At 41.5% G+C, this 19,208-nt stretch overlaps 1 protein-coding gene across 1 annotated transcript in view; it reads left to right on the plus strand.

Annotated features, from left to right (window-relative positions):
- ADAMTS2 (ADAM metallopeptidase with thrombospondin type 1 motif 2) overlaps positions 1-19,208 on the plus strand; it is a 178,181-nt gene that overhangs the window by 51,276 nt on the left and 107,697 nt on the right. Inside the window, exon 3 of the mRNA XM_069028479.1 lies at positions 15,272-15,431. Coding sequence (XP_068884580.1) covers positions 15,272-15,431 — 160 coding nt within the window. The remainder of the gene's footprint in view (positions 1-15,271; positions 15,432-19,208) is intronic.

Genomic DNA, 19,208 nt, shown 5'->3' on the forward strand with positions numbered 1-19,208 from the left:
AGGACCATTTTTAAGGTGTGATTTAGTTTACCCCATGAGACAGAAGCAATAAAAAAGATGGTGGAGAAGTTGTATTAATGTTTGGTTTTTAATTGATTTCTTTCCAAGGAAGTTAAAAAGGAAGGAAATTTGAATAGCTGCTGAAAGGAGAGTTCTGTTATCTACTTCTGTAACTCCAACTTTCCAAGGTTTGGCCAGTATTTATACATCTCTCTGCTGAGCAGTATTTTTGGCACTAAAATATTGGTTGTGGTTTGCATAATCACGTGTTTCACTTCACTAGCTGCCTGCCAGAAAGCTAGAGTTATTCTTATTTTAAATATGCAATTAATTTTAAAGAATTATGCTAATTTTTGAAAAATATCTACAATATGGGAAAAAAGCAAACTTTTGTTCACTCTTGAGGGATACATAAATAGGCTTGGAGAGAGTCAAATAAAAAATAAGTAGTTTTCAGTTCCTCTGAGACCGAACTAAAATGACTTTTTTCTTTTCTTCCAATAAACTTTAAAAAAATCAGCATAAACTCTGTAAGAAAACCCTTAAAATGTTATAGAAAAATGTTGGCCTTTTCTGCTCTGCTCTCATTCCTACCTCCTCTTTGCCCCAGGTAGGAGGTAGATCTCGAAGACTGTCAGAGCTACTGTTAAGTGTCATTACCTTTAGTGACCAGTTACAAATACAACACATTTGTGAATGAGTGTAGGGGTTACTGAGTGGATGAAAAAGTTGGTTCATGCTAAGATAATTTGGTTCCCATGAACACAGTGATGCATTTATAACCAAGGATGTGTTAATACATTTAAAGTTTTGTCTGTATTAATATTGGCTGATAAAGCAAAGAGATCCCAAATGTAATGCTTTGAGGATAACAAGTCCAATGTAAATCCAGGAGGAGTCTGAGCTCTGGGAACACAAAGGTGTTTTAAAAATCCCTTTCTTCTACACAAGTTTCTTTCCCAAAGCAAGACCTCAGGGCTCATTAACTTTCCTTCTACTTCCTCTCTTCCTCCTCTGGGATTATCTCCATGGGTTGAAAAATGACATCTCTTTCTCCATGGTAATTTATCATGTTTATAATGGGTATTAGCCCAAATGGAAACCAAAAATGTGTATCTGAAAATTCCTTACTCAATTGAGGTGGCCTGAAGTATTTTCCTCTGGTCACTCTGAAATGGGATGGTGAGTTTGTGGGGGAGGAAGAGGAAAGGCTCCTTCAAACACGCCTCTGTTTGCTGATGTGATCAGGTGGAAGTGTGAACTCATCATCTTCTTTCTTTTGAGGCACTTGTGCCCAGAAGAAATCTGGACTGCTAACTGAGGAGTACCCCAGAGTTGCCACTGTGGGCAGTCTGTGTCTGTGCTTTGTGGGCACATGAGAGCCCACCTGAGGAATTGAGTGGGTCCTGTCTATAAGCAGTGATGTGACCTGGCCACAGCAGGGTATTTAAAGACTGTTTCATCCATCACTAGTCACAACTTTCAGGGATGGCTTGCTCCAGGTGTCTGCCACCACAGCAGAACTTTTGGCAGGCCAGGGGTTAATTGTCACTGTTTGTGCTCTCTTCAGAAGCTGTGTGATCCCAGTCTTCTCTCATGAGGCTATCTGGCCTCTGGCTTTCCAAGATGGAACAGGTTCCTTCCACAAACTGTGATTCTGACTGATGGGAGACTGCTTAAGAAGTTGAAATATGGCTAAAAATGACAGTACTTATCCCCAGGCTCTTCTGGGAGTGTCAGCATTCTTGTTCTTTTGTTCTTCTAGTTCTCCCTACCTTCCCTTGTACTTTAATGCTTTCCCAAGGTTTTATTCTTGAGGACCTGGGAAGAAGATGCCTATTGGTGTTTGATCCTTGTGCTGCCACCTGGGAGATGCCATGTCTGTGCCCATTCATGCTGCCCATGGGCCAGTTTGGCTCCAGGGGATCTGGAGAGTGCCTGGTTCTGCCCCACTGCCAGCTGATGGGTGCAGCATTTCTGTCCTTGGCTTGCAGAGGTACAACTCACCAAGCAGCTGTGAGCAGAGAAGAACAAAGTGATCACGTTTGTCCATTTACTAAAGCAGATCTGAGCATTGTGCCATGTGTTCTGCAGTGACATGAAACCCAGAGATCTCTTTGGAAAATGCAGAGAATATGTTCAGGATCTGTGGAAAAGATGGATGTGAAAGTAAGATGCTGAGGTTTGTTAGGAGCGTGGATAACACCAGAACAGACCAAATACAACAAAATAAACACTTGAAGTAGCAAACACAAGAAAACTGCCTTCAAGTGGGGGAAACCACAACATTCATTGAATTTTTCTCTTGCCTCTTCCCCACTGCCTTTCATACATGTGGCCATTTTTTCCCAGTGATTCTACTCAGGAGACCAGTTCTGGAGGGTATTTCACAGCTCAGAAATGCTGTGACAGTGCAGGAGCCCACAGTGCCTCACCCTGCCCTGCCAGCGAGGGGGACTGGACCCTCCTGGCTGATGAGAAGCCCCAGACATCTCAGGGTGACACTGGCTACCCCAGCCTAGCATCGGGCCTCCTCTACCTGCTGCCAGAAGTCACAGCTGTGATCCAAAGCACAGCTGTGTGTCGTTTTTCAAAAGCCAGGAAGGAGAATTGCAGACTGTGTGAAAAATGATAAAATCTGGAAAACTTTTTAAAACAATTTTATAACTTTGTGAGATTCCTGCTTCCTGAGAGTTCAGATGAATCCCATGAAAGTCGAATTGTGTTAAGCTTCTTGTTGCAGTGCCATGGCTGGACAGGGCTGGTGGCCATGCTGGTGGCTGTGCTGGTGGTGAACACTTGGCAGAGAGGGTTAACCAACTCCTTGTAGCAGAGTAGAACACGGACAGCATGTAATGAGGCATCCCACACCTCTTCTGCTTTGTAAAGTAAGAGTCACTGTCTGGTTGGAAGTGACTCTCATGGTGAGAGCTGCCTGGAGCATGAGGTTTTTCTGGTAGGAGTGAAAAGAGCACCATTTGGATCATACTCTGGACTTGGTCTCCAGGACATTTGGTTTCCCATCTCTGCCACAGAGTTCCTACATGTCCTTGGCCAAGTCATCCAGTTTACCCTCATCTCATTTCCCCAGTGAGGAATGGGGGACTGCTTTCCTCCAGCACGGTGCTGTGAGGCTCCAAGGAGTTGGCAGTTACCATAGAGATGAGGGACTTAAATAGAATTTGAAACCTGTTGAAGGAGAGCTGGAAACCTGACAGTGTTACCAAAAGAGCAGCTTGGCTTTGGCTGTGTTGCGTGGGGAAGCTACAACAGGTTGTAAAGCTGTCACAGTAGGTGTAAGTCCTGTGAAACCCAGGTCAGCTAGAAGACTGACTTGTAAAAACAAAAAGCTACTAGCACAAACTCAACCCGTAAATATGAAGCAATATCACTAGTTAAATAAATAAACTAAAATAGATTTTCCCTTTAGGATCCTCTGGGCATTTTCATTTAATAAAGTCTTTTGGTCTGGCAGGAGTCCAAGACCAAGAAGTCCAGACCTGCTTCTTTTCTTTCTGGGGCACCCTGGAGCTTCTGAGGCTCCTCACTGTTTGTATTAAAGGTCTTTAATTTGCTGTAAGATGTCAGCTGGAGAATAAAAACTGTAGAGTTAACTCTGTGATTTGTTTTAGGCAGGGGGAGGCAGGGGAAAGCATATTTAATCTAATTGATACTCTCTTTATTGTGAAATGAAGAGATGACTTGCAGGTAGTCCTTATTACACCATTAATTGTCCTTCTCTGTCCTTCTCATTCATGTTAAAATAAATATTTAATGTTTTCAGTCTCCCTGCTGAAATGAAGATGGTTTTGAAATCCTGGTCACTCCCATTCAACTTCTTTGGAAATATTTCAGTTTGGTTGTATTTGCAGGCATCCTGCATCCAGTGTTTTCAGTGCAGCTATAGCACTGACTTGTGTAACAACAAAACAATGCCATCTGTCTTGTCTTTTTTTATCCCATATTTAAACATACTTTTAAATTTTTTTCTGTTCTGGTGCTTTGTAAAATGAGAGTGAAAGGAAATCTTTCTTGAACTTGCTGCAACAGTTGTCCATCCCTCACCTGAGTTGGAAGTAGCTAATTTAGGACTTAGTAAGATGCATAGGTGGTTAAATGTTTCTAACAAAGCATTTCAGTTTTTTGTCAGTGTTATCTTTCATTTGACAGGTTCCTGTGCATTCCTTCCCTTATTTTTCAGAGTTCTCTCTCTTGGGCTCTTGGTAGTCCTATCTCTAATCTAAATTGTGTAGCTAGCAGCAAATTCAAAGTGGAAGTGCGAGGATTATGTTGACCTCCTTTGTAACTTTTCAAAAACATTTGGAAATTCATTGTGAAACTCAGGGGCTCGCTGGTGGCGTGGCCGCAACTCACCGCCAGTGTGTAAGTTCACCTGTCTGTGGGATAAGCATGAGTTGGTTGGAACCTCTGTTTTCTGGATGAGGCATGTTTCCTGTCAGGCCCTGGATGCCCCCATGTCACTGCTGGTTGTCCTCAGTAGCACCCTTGGTGCCCTCAGCTGTTTTGTCCTGTGCTGGATATTTGGTCCTCCTCTAGACAGGACTTAGAGAGACAATTGGAATAACTGACTTCAGTTTGAGTGGTGGAGTAGGTACATATTATCTGATAACTTTTTTTGAAAAATAACAATTTTTGCATTTATAGACGTAGATAACTGGCACCCTTACTAGAATATTTCCTCTGACCCAGATTCCTGGCTTTTAGTTCTTGTAACTGTACTTCGACCATTTACTTTTCAAAGTTTTTAAGCATTGTTGTTGGCTCAAGAACTACAAATGCTTTTGTTTTGTTTTGTTTTGTTTTTTTCTCTCTGCCTAGTAATCTGAGTTAGTAATATCTTTTTAGTTATAAAACAATCCCATGAGATTTTAAAGGCAACTTCAAATAAGAAATCCACATCATTTTATAGCAGACATGTAAATTATAGAAACCACGCCACCTCTTGAAGAACTTAATATCTTCTATAATAATAGTATTGTCCAAATAAACACACACCAGTTGTAAACTTACCAGAATGTGTGGTGGTGCTAACCCAGCTCTACTGGTGTGAATACATTAGCCCACTGACATATGGTGTGTAATTTGATTTCTAGTAGTTCTGAAAGATTTACAGGCTGACTTATGCTTCTTGCTTTGCCTTTATTTTCCATACTCTCTTATGTTCCTTTACAGGCTCCATTTGACTCAATGTATGTTGTGTCGAACTTCCAACTACCTGAGTGCTGCTGTATATTAATTTCTATTTATTTTGGGAAAACAGACACTTTTCTTTAAACTTTTGCCTTAGACTATAGGTGCTTTTCCAAAATGAAACATTACTACCAGTCTACCTTCTACTGCAACAGTCGCGATTTTTTCAGGTTTCTACCTTTATTATCGAACTGTGGTTTTGTCCTTTAGAGTTTTGTCTGTGTAATTTAAATCCTTTTGTGCTTCTTGGAGTATGGTGAAAAGTTTATGGTTACTGGAGCCATAGTCTAAGAAACAGAGGGAACATTCTTATTCTTCAATTCACACAATATTAAATTGTTTTATTAGTAGCTGCAACCTTGGAGAGAGGAGAAAAATATCTGGAAAAACACAAACAGCAAAAACCATAAAAAAATGGAGGTGATCAAAATGAGGGAAAGAAAATCACACGAGCCACACTGTGTTTGATTAGATGTCCATGTGAGGCCTTATCTTGTCTTCAAAACTAACCAGTAGTGAGTGATTATCTTTGTGTCTTAACCTAGCTCATGTTTGACACTGTTTTTCCAAGGACATAGATCAGCAGCTACTGACGAGCTCCCTGAGCCTGTTTTGGACTCAGCTGATGTTCTGTACTTTTTCCTCTGCAGAAGTCTGCTAAAATGTCTTTGTTATTGTACAATGCCTAAACCTTGGTCCTTGAACTGTAGGTACTAGTGCAGTGTAAACAATAAGGTTTGGTAATTTAAAGATGTTTGAGGACAAGTTTTGAGCTGGTTTTGTATAAGACTGCCTATAACATTGCCAGCTAAAATTTTTTGTCAGAGTTTCTTTTTTTGTTTGTTTCCTGGTATGTCCAAGCTTTTCTCATCAGCAATTCTTATTCTTTCTATGCTTTCAGATCTTGGAGAGTTATCATATGCCTCCCTTCGTCTTTGTCATCCAGACAAATAGTGCACATTAATTCTTTGATTTAATCCTTCTTAATAAGCCTGTTCCTCCAGGGATTAATTATTTTAGTTTCTGTACTGTATCTTGCACTTTGTTGACATCTTGTACTGGGAGCCTACGACTGAGTGCAGTATAAAATTGAAAGCTCATCTCTCATTAGGTTTTCATGCTCTCATTTGAAAAACTGTTTTCCAGGTTCATTTCTCCAGTACAGGGTAAGAGAAAGAAGGTCAAAATAAGCCTGGCTATAGGATGTGAAAAGACAAAAAGCTCCAGCTGCAGCAACCTTTTGTTACTTTTGTTTTCCTGTACTCTTACGGGCATCCTGTTAGAGTAAAGCTTGCATTTAGCAGAGAAGGACCCTGTCTGATTTCCAAGCCACGAATCCAGACCTGTGGCTGGATTTGGGTTATGAGCTGTTGCATGGAACAGTGCAAAGCGTGTGCGAGATGCTCTCTCCCAGGTGGGAGTTTTTACCTGCTGGGGGTCTTGCTTTCCCTGTGGTAGCAAATGTCAGAGGCTGCAGATCAGGGGCACTGGGTTCTGCCAAGGGGCACAACTTCCTAGGGTGGGGGTTTTGGGGTGAGCTCCCTGAACCTGCCCACGGTGTGGCTGTGTGGGCACTGGGGCTGCTGTCCTAGGGTGGGGTGGCACTGGGAGGAGCAGGAGATGGGAATGGCCCAGGCCAGGGCTGGCTCCTGCTGCCCTGCAGCTTGTGCTCTGTAGTTCACACACTCCTCTGGAACGTGAAATGCTGCTGCACAACATCTTCCTAGGGGAATAATCAGGGTTTTTATAAGATAATTTTAAGTTACTCTAAATGCTGAGTTTCCACTCAGATGAATTTAGTATATTAAGCTTTTTTTTAGTATAGTAAACATTTTCTGCAGTTTTCTGTGGTCTGGATCTTTTTATCTGTTTACCATAGCAAAGACCTGGACTCAGTTTCCTACCCATTAATGGATCTGCTCCAGCCCTGCTGCAGAATGTTTTTGGGAGGCTTCAATGGCGCTTTGGTAAAAAGTCTTTGGCCTGTCTTATATATAACATCAGACTAAACTGCTTTAGTACTTATGAATCCATTTATAAATTCCGGCCTTGAGATTTATGAATGTGACACCCATTGACTTAAGTGGGTGGTGATTTGTGCCTTAAGCAAATATATTTTTGAAAAGAAACTTGTGTAGCCAACTGTCCCATTTTGTGAGAATTTGAGCTGAAGAGCTTTCCAGTTGGACTTGTTTTGTTTTCTTGCAGAATGTCAATTAAGTTTTATTGCTGAGGGTAGGGCTCAACTATGTGTTTTGTCAAAGTGTCCTCAGAAATGCTTTATTTCAAATGGTTCTGTGTGTCAAAATTGGGAAAGTTAATCTTTTCAGATCTTGCTGTTAGCAAATTCATGGATTTGATATTCATGCTTTTCCTCTGGAAAGATTAAAGTTGAGAAACTCTGTTTCAGGGCACTGCAATTACTATTCCCTGCTTGCAACAACAGCAATCAAGTTTACAATCCCCTGAGTCTGCAAGATCTGCCACATTTATCATTTTCATTCTTAACAGCTATTTAATAACTCACCTCTTTCCCACTTGGAATTACACATACTTGTGGACATCAAGCCTAGAGAATTTCCAAAATGTTTTTGCTTATGCATTATTTTAGCTAAAGGAGCTGCTTGTCTCTATTTGAAAAGCTACACAACTGTAACACTTTTGAAGCTGGGCTCATTGGAGATGAGGTTCCTGCTGGTGGTTGTGGAAGTGTCCAAAAGGTAGAAGCCAACCTGGCAAAGGTGCCAAGCTATTTCCTGCATAGCAGCTGCAGGCAGATCTGCTCTGAGTTTGCCTGCTTCAGAGCCTCTGCTGTACTTTCACAGGCTGTGCTCTGCAAAAGGAGTATCTGTGTCAAATGCAGAAAGTTGTGGGTTTCTATATTACCTAAACTTGTTGAAAATGAGATTTATCTCTTGGGATCTTTGAGGATTTGTAGGTGAGTGGCTACTTGGATGAGGCAGGTTGTGGGGGACAGAGGTAGGAGATTTACTGGAGGGAATTGCTTGGGGCTGTGCTCTGGTCTGCTGCTACTGCTGGTCCTGGGCAGGTGCTGAGTGACAGAGGTGAGAATTTGGTAATTTTCTTGTAAAGGTAGAGAAGCTGAGAGCAATGTTTTTAGCATTGCTCACTGGTGAAAGCCAGGCACTTTTGGCTGGGACCCTTGCCTTGAAATCTGTTGGCATTGCTTTATGAAATCACTTTGATTGTGTCTGTTTTCTCGACGGTTCACTGCGAATGAGACACAGTCTGTCTCACTATTGTGTCTCTTAAAAACCACAGAAAACCTTTTTGAGTTTCTAACATGAATTATGCCATACAACTGCAAGATTTGGGTCCAGATTCCTATCTGCTATAAACTAATGCAGCTCTCTTAACTTCAGGTTATACTGGCTCAGATTTGTCCCCCTGCTGTTATCAATCACACCTGCAATTGTGTAGTGACTAAGCTGAGCTCTGGGGACAAAATTTTATTTTTGGTAGCAGTGGAAATCTGTAGATGCATGAATGGATGGATACCCATCCTCCCTTGAGCAACAAGGACTGTGGAAAGCAGCCTGCCATGAAAGAGCTCCTAGCAGCAAGAGCTCCTGTATGGTGCTATTCATTAGTAGTTCTCAAAGTACAGTAAAAATGTGACCTTATCCCCATGCAGAGGATAAATGGGGGCCCTGAGGAACACACAGCCTCCATAGGGGGACCCAGAAGGCTCTGCCTCTCTGTCAATCTGGCTGTTTAAAACCTATGTGTCTCCATAATTATTCACCCCCTTAATTTTTTTGAGGATATGTGAAAATAACATGACTTAACTGCAAACAAACTTGAAAAAAAAGCTGAAAAATACTAACAGTAACAAAAAATATATATGATCAGTTGAAAACTTTCTTCCCCATCCAGCCTAGGCCTGAATAGATCAGTGTAGATTGAGAGCAGCAGCAGAATCCAGCACAATAAATGCCAGTATGTTCCAAATATTTGCCACAATTCCTTCAGTACCTCCTTTCACTTTAAAGGAATTTGCAGCACTGCACAGTTCTTCCTCTGCAATGCTTCAGTTGTTGGAGGCATGTTCTCAAAGAATCAAATGCAAATATGACATAAGAAGGTTTTGGGGTTTTTTTTTGCATTGTTGTCTACATGAATTAAGCTGAATGGAAGTAAAATTCCAAATGCATCTGTTCCTGAATCAAGGTACTGTGTGATTGAGAATGAACACATTTCAGGAGGGAAAATGTTGAGAGATCCCACTTGGGCAGGGATGAGTTTGGAAGGTCTGTGTCATGTCCTTAGCTCTGCCACAGACTTCCTGGGTGAACTTATTCCAGTCAATGGAGCTCCTGGTGCATCAGATGCATTCCAATGTAATTGAGCAGAGAGTATTTCTGTATTTGGCTTTCGTGTTAGGAGGACACATCTGTTGTTGTTTGGATAAAGCATATTCCTGTGGCTCTAAGACCTAGAGAAGGATCATGAAAGTAACATGTGGGATTTGCTTGCAAATTCTCTGCTCTGCTGGTGCCCCTTCAGTCAAATGTAGAGCAGTTGTGTATTTAGGGTACAGACACGTTGATATAGACATGGAATAAGACTTTATCCAATATCTTGTCCTGAAAATATAAATGTTTTCCCTTTCAAGTCATCTACAGAGTATTTTTGGCAGCTCTACATTTAAATGCAAGTTTCTCTCAGATTCTCTGTGAATTGGTTGTTGGGAGAATCCCATATTGCCAGTTCCCGTCTGGAGTATTCACTGGCATTGCAGGGAGTGCAAGCTCATAACCCAGGCAATGAGGGTAAATATCAGATAGTTTGTACCTCATGTTTATCTCAAGAAAATGGTCTGTATTTCAAGACTGTATTCAGGATTTGTTCATGCAGTGGTATGTAATTTGGCTAGTTACCTCTTTCAGAATCAAATACTAAAAAAATTAGAGCTTTCTCTCTTGACAGAAATGCTGTTTCTAAGAGTTTCTGAAACACTGTTTTTGTAGGTTACTGATAATTAAACAGACACGTGGATTTTTTAAAATATTAATTTCAGGTTTGTTCACATTTAATTTTATCTTCCTATCTGTATCATGTGCTTGGACACTGGGACGTAAATCTGCCTTTATATGGCAATGAGAAACTTTGTAAAGCTGTACTGATGAGGAAGAGAATGAACATTAATTAAAGTTGTGTTTGCAGGATGGGCTGAGGCTCTGGAGTCCTGAAGCAGCCACTGGATGGGTTACTTCATTACAGCCCAGAACAGGGAGCTGTGATGTGAATGGCAATGAGGAGACAATTAAGTCGCTCACCAAGTGCAGAGCCAGAGAGACATTTAATTATCCACAGGAGTGAACGCTCCCAAACCTGGAGTTTTCTGTAGATCTAAATATGCCAGGCAGTTTTTCTGTCAAATTAGGCTTCTGAAGAATGTCTTTAGAAATGCAAGAGGGGCCAGGGATGTCGAGGAGATGGGAGAAGAAACCTGCTGTTCAGCTGAGCTCTGTGGTGTGGTGGCAAAGCGCTGGCAGATCTCCTGGACTGGAGAGGAGATCTCCATCGTGTGGGATGGGATTAGTGTCACTAACCTGGGCAGAAAGCCCATGTGGCTGTGGCCATTGCCAGTCTATGTAGATCCTGTGGTCCTTGAAAGCCTTGGGAGGTGGTCTCCAGGGATGCACAGAAGCCCTGTTACCCTCAAAAGAGATTAGTGGAATTCTAGACCCCAACTCCGTGTGATGCAATGGACTCATTTGTGGCTCATCAGCATAATTCGTGTCATAGTTGGACAGGACAGTCACTCTCAGTCTTCCTTGTGCATTTTCTTCTGTGTGGCTTTCACTTCTAAATAACCCTCTTGCTAACCTTAGCAGAGGTTTTGATTCTCTGAACTGCCGATTCCTTTTGATTAAGTGTTTTCTGCTCTAGTCTTTAATGCATATTAATGAGTGCCAAGAAGTGCTCGACTGGAGTAATTTGCAGCTGGGATCTAAAAGCCCTTGGAAGGAAGGCCTGGGGATGTCCTGCTTTGGGAAATAGTGGGATATTGTAGGCTCTTTGCTACAATTCGGTGCATTTCAAAGGCAAATACTTTTTCTATTAATTTATATTTTCATTAGTCACAGGACACAGTTGCTGCTGCCATCATCAATATTCCCATATTCAGCTTAATTTAAAGTTAAAAGTCTGAGAAGAGGAGGGGAAGAGATAAGAGCTTAGTGTATTTTTCCAAAATTGGACTTCCTTTCCAAGGAGATGCCCAATTCCATGCCTGATTCTGAATTGCACAGTGTGAATGTGGCTGCAAGGTGGTAGTGCAGGGCGAGCACTACTAATCCATAATGCCAGGGCGTACAACATTCCTGGGATGGGTGGCAAGCAGTATAAGATAGAAAAACACTGCTGCTAGCAGGTACTTTTAAGCTCTTAGTTTGTGGAAGCACCTGCTGGGATTCTGTTCAGAACTTTTGGGGAAACTGGTAGTTGAAAGACTGATAATCTGTTTTCACATCTTGTGGAGCAAATGTCCAGATGACGGTCCAAGAATTTTCTGAAGCCTTTGCAGTCCAAGGGAAGGCACAGGTGTGCTCAAACAATACAGCATTTCTGTTTCAGTCATCCAGAGGCATTCTCCAGGAAACTGCAGCAACTTTTATGCTCTCTGTTGTCATCACAAACTTGGTGGTTGTCTGACAATTGTCTTGGCATGACGGGCTGGCACGGGAGTGATGGCAGCTGTGGATAAGAACAGGACTGATGAAGGGTGAAGTTGAAGGATGTGAACAAACCTCTGCTGCCTTGTTTGCTGCCCTATTGCTTGCTTGGCTGTGCACAACACTGGTGTTGAGTTGATGACTAAAAGCAATCTCCCTTTCATGGGGGCCTTTTGAGGGTGTTCTGAGCAGTATCAGAAAAAATGCATTAGGCGATTCATCTTGAGCTTTTCATGTTCAAAGTATTTGACCAAAAGAACCCCCAAATGTGGCCTTGTAATTATCCTGCAAGACTGTTGTTATGCTGGTTCAGAGGTGGAGAAATGGAAGTAAAGAGGTTAAATGTCTTGCTCAAAGCAGTAAGGAAATGTGTGGTGGAGACTTTCAGGAGCCCCACATATTTCTTAATGAATCATTTATAGCTGTGGTTATATTATTAGGCAGATGACTTGAAATGTGGATTGCTGTAGGAACTCTGCCTTGCCATCTAAATGAATTTTCTTCTTAAAGTCTGAAACAGCCATTCTTTCTTATTTTATTTTATTTCATGGCAATATGTTGGCTAATTCAAAGACTGTGCAGGTAATGCAATATATAAAAGTATAAAATTTTTTACAGTTCAAACATACATTCTTTCCTAATAATTCCGAACAAAAATAATTGATGTGTTTCTCAGCACTAAAGGAAAAGAGAAATTCCAGTATAGTCCAGGATTAAAATGAGAAAAGGAATATGCAGCCATGCAGGGCCAGGAGTTGGGCTTTGATGGTCCTTGGGGGCCCTTTCAGATCAGGAGATTCCATGGTTCTATGTTTGAAGGTCCAATTCCTTCCTTTCTGCACCCAACAGAATTAGGGGGGATGCTGCCATGGGGATTTATAGAGTGGTGTCATGTCCATCCAAGAAGCAGAGTGTGGAATGAGAGGACCTGATGATGTCCTGCTCTTTTGCTGCTTCCATTGCCACATGAATTGCCCTGCATGCAAAAGGGCCAGTACCAGGCACAATGATCTGCAGGAAATGTCAGTATTTAAGCACTGTTTGATGTCTTGGGATCCAGCATTCAAATATCTCTTTCAGTTGCCACCTTCATCTTCTCAGGGAGGAGAATTCACTCTGACCAACTGTTTTCATTTCCAAAAGGCCACCATGCCTTGGAAGCTAAAGTTCACCTGTAACAGTTCTTCTGTCTAATCTGTTCAACTACTGATTGCAGAAGTTGCTTATCTGTTAATTTTCTTAGAACATCTAAATTCCTCCAAACTCCCATCAAATTCCCTGCTGCACAAAGTGTACAGCAGCGTTTCCCCCTGTATCCTGAATTATGATCTACATTCCAAACTAAGGTCTGGCATTAGCTGCTTAGTTAATATTAGGCTTGATTAATCCAAAAATACATAGGAACATGTGCACAACCATGGCTTTTTTTTTGACTTGCAGAAGCCAAAATCACATATTTTTCACATGACCATCAAGCTCCCAGTATATTTCTCCTGGGTGTGCATATGACGTGTGCATTGTAACCTGTGCTGTTGAACTTGCAAATGCTTGTTCCTTCTTGATGTTTAGTTGTGCACTTATCATAAGAAGATTTCCAAATTTTTGGATATAATATTTAATATCCAGAAGAAGTGTGCGTGTAATGCAATTGGAATAACATTAAAAGGAGAGCAACATCAAGTCTGAATTTTTCATGTATTTCACTTTACAGTAAAAGATCAGTTGCTGTCTCTTTGGGTTCAGCACATATTTTCTTGGTTGTCTTGGCTTCCTTGAGCTGCTGAGCCTGTCTCACCTTTTCTGTGTCTGATGTAGAATCTAAATTAGATAAGAAGAAACAGGACATGATTTCAAATTCAGTTTCCTCTACACAGGCAGGATGGCATCAGCTTAAATTGCTTCGATATAATTTTGCTTCTTTAATCCTTCCTCTTCAATCTGTTTCTGTATACATTATATATATGAATTCTGGGACTGGAAATCTTGCCTAATGTAAGTTAAGACATGACAAATGAACCTGACATTTTTCCAAGGAGGGAACCAGTGAACATACTGTATTTATAGCAGTAGGAATGTAGTTTGCTGCTTGTAGAAGAAAAATATATGTTGTATGAGAACTTTAGTGCTGGAATATGATGAGTGTGTTTAGATGTACTTGTTTCAAGTGAGGGTACTGGGTTCAAAGGAGCCAAACTGGTTCCTCTGGGAGCTTGAGGTGGGGCTTCACTGAACAGGGGATTTAGGTTCCCAGAAGTTCAGATAGCAAGATGGAGAGTGTCACAGGGCCAAGTTTGAAACTGCAGTGTCTCCAGGATCATCACTGAGCAGAGTAGGAAAGAACTGGATGAAGGAGCTTATGAAGTTGGATCTGGAACAATTTCATTTGTGTTAATAGTAAGACTTTCTGTCTGCAAGCTGAGAGTTCACTAGCTGAAGTTCTCAAACACAGATGTGCCAACATGCAGAAAAAATTGATTCAAGCCAACCATCTCTGCAAGCAGCTCTTGGCTGCTGTGACCTCCTGCAGTTGGGCAGGACTGCAAGACGAGACAAGCCCAGGTGATCCAGGTGCCAAGTTGTTTCACCTGAATAAAGATGATGAGAAGTCCATCTCTTTTTTAAAGTTTTCCATCTTTATGAGGGTTTCCCCTGAACACAATGAGAATTGCTTGGATGAGGTTCCTTTGAGGTGCTCTGTAGAGGTGCAAATTTCTTTTTTCATACCAGGGTATCTGGTCTGGTCTGAATAAGTTTGGGGTTTTTTTAGCGATGCACAACTGACACTCAAACTAGTTGTGGCTAATTCTTGAAAGATTATTTTGTTGGCTGAACACTTTGTGTCAAGGGGAAAATAATCACAAAGCTTAGGTGCCTGAATGTAAGATGCAGTATTTTTCTATCTTGCTTCTAAACAGAAAGGCTGACTCTACATCTTTTGACTGTTGAGCTGCACATCAGGACCAGCTTATGGCATTGATCTGATCCTTGATTCAACAGAAATAGTAAACACTGGAGTGGTCTGGGCCTGATGGATAGCTAAGGTCATAGTAACTCTCACTTTAGCTGTTTTTTAATGGAGAGGGTTATTTCCTAGACAGATTCTTAGACCTATAGTTGGCTCACAGGGCTCAAGGAGAAGTCCTTTTGGTTCAGGGTTGTACCTTTTGTCCTTTCTTGTCAAGTTGGGAAAATGATGCTTCGTTTTGCTCTAATAAAGAATTCACCTGGTTTCCTCTCTGCATCCTAATTGCTCTCTAGAGAGCACTAAAGTGTGCTTAAGCATATTGTAACTGTTTACTCCCAGCCTCTGCTGTATGTGCAGTAATGCAAAGTGTTCAATCTCTGCCCTGTCGCTGCAGGCTGGCATGATTCGCACGGACAAGGACGAGTTCTTCATCGAACCCCTGGAGAAGGGGGCCCAGGAGGAGGAAGAGGGAGGAGGCAGAGCACACGTGGTCTATCGCAGAGCAGCTGCCAAGAAGCAGCTTCCTATTGAGAACGTGGATACTGTGTACAGAGGTAAGGCAGGCTGTGGGATAAAGTGTAGCTGAAGGCATGTAGCCAATGCGTTCTGCTACCTCTGGCTTTTTTATCCTTCGAAGTGGAAACGTGTTCTCTCTCCAAGGAGGGAAAAGCAGGGAAGGAGTTGAACGTTTTGTATGGGCTAAGCAAACATTGCAGCAGCCAAAACCGTCTCTGGGATGGTGGCCCTGTCCTTGCTTTGAAGAGTTTCCTTGGCTCCAGAGATGGCCAACATAAAGTTGTGTGTCTCCCCAAGCCCTGGGTCGGAGCAGAGGAAGGAGAGGGTGGGTGACACAGCAGTGCAGAGGTGGCTGCACCTGCTGGGACAGGTGGCAGGGCTGGCTTTGCAAAGGCTGTGTTGGAAGGTTGCAACAAGGATGCCAAGTACATGGTACATGGGCTTCATTGACAGTGTCTTCACTGGGCTGGATTAGTCCCAAAGGGAAAATAATGGTATCTTCAGTATGAACACAAACTTTCTTGATTTATTTATGTGTTGCCAAGTGTGGAATTTAATGTACTAAGTATATGATAGACAGTGATGGAATAACAAGAATTAAACATAAACACCCATTCTGTGTAGTGTTTTCTATTTCTCTGATAACTGCTTGGTTATTGCACCTTTTTTTTGGAATAAATAAGGGATGCAAATCTGCTAAGTGGATGTTTTGACAGCTGATGTTAACACTGAAATTAACTGGGTCATTTGAGTGGAAACAACAAAATAGCTACATTTTTGTTCCAAATGTGTGTACCAAACTGCAGAGTTATTTGTCACTCATACCCTAGTATTATCCTATTTCAGTATAATGGGGTTTCAAATATAGGAAGGAAGGAACAGAGAGCCACAGGGGTGAGGCACTGAAATTCGGGCCACATGAACGATACAAATTTCTCAGTGTTCAGGTTGGAACAAGGATTAAAAAGAAAGCAAACAATAGCATTCAACCAACTTTTTTTCTCCACTTTGGAAATGACCCATGAATTTTGTGACTGACACAGTGCTTTGCTGGGTTCTTCTGGTTGCCTTTGTACTCACTGTGGAGCAGAGCTGCGTATTGCAGGAGTCTGAGTGTCACAATCCCAGGAGGATTGGATGATAGGTATGATGGACGTTGCTCTATTAATAGATGTTTATAAAATTATTGCATGTTGGAAAATACCTGCTGCTCACTGTGTTTCGTCTTAAACAAAAGAGACTTGATGTTGTTCACACCTTATGGCAATATTTTTGGTTTTGGATGGTAAATATTCCTCAGGAGTAGGAGTCTGGTACACAGAAAAGCACAAACTGTACATCAGCTTCAGTTACTGGCACCTGGTACCTGCTTGAGGAGGCTCAGCAGCATCTGAGGTGCAGCCTGTCCCTGGCAGCAGAGCCACATGCCATGTCTGATGCCACCAGACTCGGTGTCTGTCACCTCCCCTGTGTCAGGGCGGGAGTTTGTAAACTCTGGTAAAAAGGCACAAAGTAATCACAGCCACCAGCCAGCACTGTGGGATTGAAAAGCAAAAGGGAGGCTGAACTCGTGCAGGCTGGGCTGAGATGCAGCAGTGACCTTGTCTGGAGCAGCAGGTGTTGGGCATAGGTAGGAATAGTTGTGATATTTCGAACTTTTAAACTAAGGGAAAAATGCTAAGGGTAGTAATCTTCCCTTCCACGCCCTCACCTTTTGATTTGTAAACTTGATTAAAGATTAGTTTTTTATTTAAAAAAAACCCCCACTGTTACCAAAAATCAGTAGAAATAAAAGCAGTACAGTAAAGGGGATTTTTTCCATGAAATTGTCTTTGCCTTTAACAAAAATGTGAACAACCACTCGAAAACGGTTTGTTCTCTACTTTTTATTAAACCTGGCTTCCCACCTCTGATTGCTCTAGGCAAAAGGCATGGGCAGGATGTGCTTTCAGAAATTGTAATTTTATTTTCCACTTGTTCTTTTTCCAGAATGCATCCAGTTTTGGTTAACAAACACCAAAATATTTAGTGATTTGGCATTGATAAGCACACTCTGCTGTGTGTTTCCATAGTGCTCTAAACTGATCGATGGGCTGAGTTAGGAAATACTTAGTAGGGCACTTTCAGCATGCTGTATCTATTAAAAAAAAAAAGAAAAGGTTAACCAAGAACACTCCCCCTCTTTCCAACATCCCTGGAGACAACTGCATTGTTGCCAAATCCCATAAATTTACATGTGATGAATTGTAACACTTGGACTATTTTTAAAGGTCCAGCCTCCAGGAATCTTATGAATATGTGATGATTTTTTTTCCCCTAGGTGAGCTTCTGGTTCTTTTAACTGCTGATAAAAATTTGTAGTTTCTGGCTGTGTAAATATTTTAAGGTAATGCGTGACACAAAGTTTATGTATTCCATACTTTTTAAAACAGCATCTTTCAAAATCCCATGATATGTTAATTTAATCCCATGATTTGGGAGGGGATTGTGAGTCATGATTTTTGAATGTTTTGGTTTGGATAGATATATACAAATTCCTTATAAATATTCCTATCTCTGGCACTCTTTTCACAAGAAATAGGACAAGCTGTTCTCTCCTCAGCAAAACAGGAGATGAAGGAATTGAAAACTCCATGAACTTGGAGTTGAGAGGGTCAGTCACCATTTCAAGGTCTTGGGCCTGCAGTGGGCAGGGGCTGGACCTCACATGGCACGAGGGTTTGGGATTTACTACTAATTGCAGTTATTTTGGAGGGTGGCTTGTTGAAGAACTCGATGCCCCAAGTCAATGTGCATCCCCCATGCTGCCCAGGCAGAGAACTCTAATATGGGGCTGCAAGAAAGGGGCACAGAGGTCCCTGAGGCTGGTGGGCAGCTGAACTCCCCAAAAGATAGCCAGGACTAATGGAACATCCATTGACTGCTTGGGAGTGTGGATTCAAAATAAAAAACAAAAAAAACCAAAAAAAACCCAACCAACCAAAAAACCAAAAAACTGCATTTTCTGCACCGTGGAAATTCTAGATTATGTCAACAGATGTGGTGAGATGGACCTGACAGCAGGGTTTTTCTAGCATTTTCCATGTACCGTTGTCTATCTTTCATACTACAATAAGAAAAATTGAGATTTTATTCCATCTGTCTAAAAATTATAAACAAACTAACAAACCCCACAACCTCCTAAACCCTGGTGTGCACCTTGTGTTATGAAGGCTCTGCTGACGTGCTGGGTTTTGAGAAGTGGAATGTGCTGGGAGAGATCTGCCCTGCCCTGATTTCAGACTGTGCCAGGTTTGCTTCTGCATTTACGTAAAACCTTATCAGAAGATAGGGAAATGTAACTACTTGTTTTGGCAACCTGACTCTTTTGTTTTGACTGGTGTGGGATTATCTGGCATTTGGGGGAATCACAGAGTATGGGGTGTAATATTTCTGCCTGATCTTCCCCTCTCAAACAATGCTACTTGTTAGTGTACTGGAAAAATGTAAGCATCATATTTTAGGCAAGTAATAATCTTCAGCAGAGTAGTACTGTGAAAGTCTGTGTGAGCTCACTACAAATTAGGCTAATTGTTTCAGAAAGAGAAATATTTTCATGTAGTGGCTGAAATATTGCAGGTGTGGTGAGAATAAATCCTATTTTCTCTGGCAACTGCTTTTACTGCTTGCATACATATAATAATTTATCTTCCTCTAGATAAAAATAAGCGGCATGTTGAACATATTTTAATATTTCCAGTTGAATTCCTTCTTAAAAATGGGAGAAATGTTTCTTTATAGCAGTAAAACTACCTACAGAATAGAACTGGAATTAA

This window comes from Aphelocoma coerulescens, chromosome 13 (genome assembly GCF_041296385.1).
Source record: "Aphelocoma coerulescens isolate FSJ_1873_10779 chromosome 13, UR_Acoe_1.0, whole genome shotgun sequence".
NCBI classification, from domain to species: domain Eukaryota; kingdom Metazoa; phylum Chordata; class Aves; order Passeriformes; family Corvidae; genus Aphelocoma; species Aphelocoma coerulescens.